The sequence below is a fragment of the Propithecus coquereli genome, unplaced genomic scaffold, assembly GCF_000956105.1.
Source record: "Propithecus coquereli isolate 6110/MARCELLA unplaced genomic scaffold, Pcoq_1.0 Scaffold519, whole genome shotgun sequence".
NCBI lineage: Eukaryota > Metazoa > Chordata > Mammalia > Primates > Indriidae > Propithecus > Propithecus coquereli.
Genome location: NW_012151052.1, coordinates 1146088 through 1151027, shown reverse-complemented (window position 1 = coordinate 1151027; position 4940 = coordinate 1146088). Strand labels below are relative to the sequence as shown.

Here is a 4940-nt window from a genome sequence, read left to right as displayed (position 1 = left end):
ACCAGAGCAGCAGAGCATGATTCAATTTGCATTTCACTCTGGGGAAGTGGAGGCCAAGGACAACAAGAAACCATGTCTGCTCTGTTTACCCCAAGGTTAATTTCTTTTCTTATTGTTACACAAGTAATCCATCTTCATTGTAGGAAAATTAGGAAATGCAGATAAATAAAAAGAACAAAGCGAAAAATCACCTATACTGCCACCACTGACATTGCTACCATTGAAGTAAACTCTTCTAGACTTTTTTCTATGCAGAAAAATAGAGATAGGTATTTTTTAAACGAAAATGAAATTACAAGTTATGCTATTTTATAACTTGCTCTTCTCATTTAATATGTCATGAGCACCTTTTCATATGAATAGGGACCAGCCTCTGGGACTTTTATTGCCCCTTGGGTTTTAATAAGGGATGGCATGCCCTGCTAATCTTCTGTTTTCTGGGCTGGAGCCATTTCCTCTGACACCAGCACCCTCTCATGCCCACGGGGAGAGGAGGAAGGTAGAGGTGGAAAAGGTAGCATAGGATGGTGATGGCAGCAGGACTAAAGGGACGGATGGGGGAAGGGGCTGGGCTGAGGACCGTGGGTCCCTAACTCTGTGACTGCCTTGCTCTCCTGCACAGCAGTGGATGACAGGACCTCTTCGGGGGGCTGGTGGCCCTATGAGGCTCAACTGGGGCTGGGCTGGCCTGTGGGGTCTAGGGGCACTGGGTCAGTTATCACTGGGCATGAATAATTCCCACCACTCCCCCCACCCCACCCCCTTTAAATCTTTTTATGTGTCTCCCAGTTTGTCCCATGCAGTTTTTACAAGTTTCCACACCAGTAGCAACACCCAATGGGGGAGGTAACTGTGGACTGAGGCTCAAATCTCAGAATTTACCCAAACTAGGAACCAGGAGAAGTAGTTGGTGCCCAGCAAGCCAGAGGTAGGGGCCCTGAGAGCAGAGGGGTGGTCGCCCACAGGTCTCCTTCTACACCAATCTCCTGCCCAAGCTGGCTCTGCCTAGGGGATTCTGGGGGGCACGAAGCCCTAGTCACACTGCTGGAAGTAGAAGTCCGTGATCGGAGCATCCCAATCGGCATTCTCAGAAAGCTGGGTGAGGCTGACAGGCTGGTCGGCTTCAGGCGCTGTGCAGAGGAACCAGCCCGGGTAGGTGGCCGACTCGAAGCTGGAGGTGAGCCCCCTGTCCCGCCGGTAGAAGGTGAAGCTCTTGGATTCCTTGGCACCGAGGTAGAGCTCCATAATGTTCACTGGCTGCCAGCAGAGGGACAGGGCAGGTGAGGGGCAGGAGGGGGCAGCGGGAGGGCTGGGCTGGGCCAGGGCAGGGCCATCAGTGGGGAGACAGAGCTGCCATCAAGAGAACCCTGCCAGGGCATCTCTGAGAGGTGGAGGATGCCCAGCCCCAGTGTATTCCTCGTCTGTTGGCTTAGCTGCCAGATGGCAAGGATGCCCCGACTGGACTCACCTCTAATGTCAGGGTCGGTTCCTGCCCCGTCCCACACGACAGGCACTGGCTCCCTCCCTGGACGCCCAGTATGACTGGGGATAGCCTGGCATCCAGCCATCGATTGGGGACAACGCTGATCTCCTCACCTACAGGAAGGAGGCCAGATGCAGGGACCTTGGCTACCTCTCTCCCCCTCCCCCCATCTTGGACCCTAGGGTGCAGAATCATTGGGAGCTGTCCCACCCCCAGCTGTGCAGAAGGAAAGCCTCTCGGTGGCTGTCATAAGGGGAAGGAAGGATGGTTTCCTGCAAGCTGGCCCAGAGTGGACATTGAGTCACATTGTACCACACTGTAGCCCATTGCACCACCTCCCATCCCAACCCCTTGTTCAGGGTCAAACTTTCAAGTCTTCTCTAAACCCCAAGGTGGATTCAACCCCTTCCCTCAATGCCCCTGTTTTCAAGCCTCTTTTCTGCAACTTGTCTCAATAAACCTCCCATTAGAGTTGTTTGGACGTCTTTCTACCCCTGAGGGATTCCTGAGAGCAGAAGAGGGCCTCACTCCTCTCTGGACATCCCCCCTACATACATTCATACACATACATGCACGTAATGAACATGGAAACACACGGACAGATACACACATGCACACACACCATACATACACATTCACACACATATATGCATACATGTGCACCTGCTCACACACGCATACTTGAGCACACACATGCATGTTTATACACATAGATACATATGCACATATACACAGATACACATGCTTATATATACATGCCTGCATGTACACCCAAATAGACACACATACACACACAGATATGCACATATACACAGATACACATGCTTATATATACATGCCTGCATGTACACCCAAATAGACACACATACACACACACTCATACACACATACCTGTGCATACGCACACAGGTACACACATGTGCATGTGCACACACACATACATGCCTGCATGTACACACACATGCACACACATGTACGCATGGTCTAGCAGAGGGGCCTGCCTGGCCTCTGTGCTCAGGAAGGGTACCCTGGGTGGAGAGCTGAGCACTGTTTTAGAGTAAAGGGCCTGTCGCAGTGTTGGGGGCAGAGTGAGTAAGCGAGACGCCCGACAGTGCCACCTGTTCTCTGCTACTCCAAGTAACTGGTGACTCTCAGAGAGCAGAGGGGACCCAGGGCGGAAACAGAAATCCACCCCAGTATGGGAATAAAAGTATAGAGAACCTGCTCTAGTTCTCTCCTCAGCACCAGCTCCCAGGAATGTTTGACCTACTAAGTCTACTTATGAGAGAATGACAAGCCACTCCTCTCAGAAAATATTCCCACCTCTGCACAGAAGCTTCAGGTGGCACCAGGCTTTATGTCGACTTTGCTGGGAGGTGTAGTATTTTATCTGTCCTTGCTGGGAGCCCGGATTACAGCCCTCTATCTAATGCCTCAGGGATGGGGGCCACAGGCCTGTGCTAATTCCCATGACTGTTCCAAGCTCTCTTCAGGCTCCGTCCCCTCAGAATATGTAGAGACCCAGGAAAGTCGGGTCACATTTTGCCACTAACCTTTAATGACCTTCCCTGCATGCAGCCCTCCAGCTAGAAGCTGGTTATCATGCAGATAAAGCACCTTCAATGCTGAATCCTTCATTCTGAAACATGGGGAAGGGGTGAGACTCCATTAAGGGAGGAGTGGGCATGCCAATGTGCCCCAGTTCCAGAGAACCCCCTTCTCTCGAACATGTTGTCCCCCTCTCTTCCCACTGTGCTGGAAGTAATAGCACACATTTCTCTCCCAGCCCTGCTCAAACTCTCCCATCCTCTCTCAAACTCGCTCCCGTCTGAGTCTGAGGTTTACTCCTTCACCTATTCAACCTTTTCTACCCTAACCAATCTCCTCCGTGTGCCTGTGCCGGCAGAGAGTCTGGACTGGGAGTCAGAGCCCTGGTCCCCATCCCAGCCCTGTCTCCGTAGTTGCCGAGTCACAGCAGACAGCCCCCTCACCCTGTCTGGGCCTGAGCCTCCCCATGGCTGAACTCAGACAATGGGAAAGGTAATACCCAGGCCTCTTCCAGATTAAAATTTGATTCTTCAGTTATTACTGAAGAGTTCCAGGTACATGTACTTCCACTTGGCCATATATTCCCTAGTAAGTGAGGAATATCTGTAAATTTTAAATTCTTTTATCTTACTTTTCAAAGTTATTTCTCATCTATGATCTCGATTGATTTTCTGACATCCTGTGAGGTGAAAGATGTATCCTATAGTGGGTTTCTGAAGGTATTATATGGGAGAAAAGTATGCAGTATAAAAATTTGTTTTATGTGTGGCCAAACAGGATGGAACAAATTGCACGACTTCAGAAAGCCTCCGAGTCATGAACACACTGAGTTGCGCTGTGGTTTTCTCACAAGAGGACAGAGAAAAGAGCATTCCCCGCATTTGCTTGATCAGAAAGCTCCACAGCTAAAGCATCTCCTAGGATTGGAGTCCCCTGGAATAGTTTGGGAAAAATGTTACAGTAGACTCAGAGAAAGGGCCACTCTCATCCACTGCTGTAAAGTCCAGAGCAATGCAGAATGTCTGCTTAGGACATGCCAGTGGATGGATGGACTGACTGAATAGTGGTGTTTGTTTTATTTTTTTCCCCCAGTGAGCAGCAAGGAGGTCGGGGCACAGAGTGGGTGGGCTGACATCAATTTACCGTGCGGGGAGGCAACAGCGGAGCTCTGAGCAGGTCCCCTGACTCCCTTCCTCACTACAGACAGACCAGGCTGCAGCTCTAGATGGGGTGGTTCACTTGCCCCCCACTGAGCAACAGGGACCCTTCCTGAGGTGGCCTGCCCCATTCCTGCTCAATCTGAAGAAGGCTGGAAGAACCTCTCCATGGGCAGTGAGGGGCTGGTCACAGCTCCAGGCTGCAATTGCAGCCCCTCCCTCCCTCCCTCCCTCGAAAAGCTGGACAACAGGTCTACCCAGAACTCACTTTCCCCATGGGTCTCCACCAAACCAGAGCCTCATATACTCACCGGAAGCACAGAGCCCCACTCAGGACCATCTTGAGCTCCACAGTGTGTAGATGCCCCTATTTTGAAACAAATAACAGGAAATCTAAGGTGGGGACAGAGGTCAAGCCCCACCTGAGCAGCTTCCTGAGCTCCCAGCGTGTGAAGAGCCTCCACAGAGCAGGAGATTCTGGACGTGGGTTCAGGAGAGAGCGCCAGTCCTGCTAGCGCCACAAAGGGTACCTTGGAATACTGCTTTCTCCTGCGGGGAAACTGCGGAGTCTGCCGGCTCCTCCAAGGATGCCTCAGCCTTTTAAATACGGCACTTAGGGAGGCGCCCTGAAACTGCCACAGCCCCGGGAGGAGCGGGTTTCCCGGGGTGATTTCACACCACCCCAAGCCTCTGGAAACACCTGCTGCTCATTACCTCTCTGGGGGAGGGAAGCTTCTGGAGACAGTTTCCTT

General features: G+C 51.6%; 1 protein-coding gene across 1 annotated transcript; it reads right to left on the bottom strand.

Moving 5' to 3' along the window:
* Window positions 1–736: 736 nt before the first annotated feature.
* On the bottom strand, window positions 737–4756 carry IL36RN (interleukin 36 receptor antagonist). The gene is made up of 5 exons (XM_012656775.1): window positions 4719–4756; window positions 4500–4555; window positions 3037–3122; window positions 1469–1596; window positions 737–1257 (listed from the first exon to the last, which is right to left on the bottom strand). Exons 2-5 carry the CDS (start codon window positions 4526–4528, stop codon window positions 1033–1035), a joined length of 468 nt encoding a protein of 155 aa, XP_012512229.1. The 5' UTR covers window positions 4529–4555; window positions 4719–4756; the 3' UTR covers window positions 737–1032.
* Window positions 4757–4940: the final 184 nt, after the last annotated feature.

Coding starts and splice junctions, on each gene's coding strand:
- IL36RN (XM_012656775.1), bottom strand. CDS start 4,528: ATGGTCCTGAGTGGGGCTCTGTGCTTCCG. Junction 1,597..3,036: donor TGCAGGGAAGGTCATTAAAG/GTTAGTGGCAAA, acceptor TCCTTCCTGTAG/GTGAGGAGATCAGCGTTGTC. Junction 1,258..1,468: donor AACCGACCCTGACATTAGAG/GTGAGTCCAGTC, acceptor CTCTGCTGGCAG/CCAGTGAACATTATGGAGCT.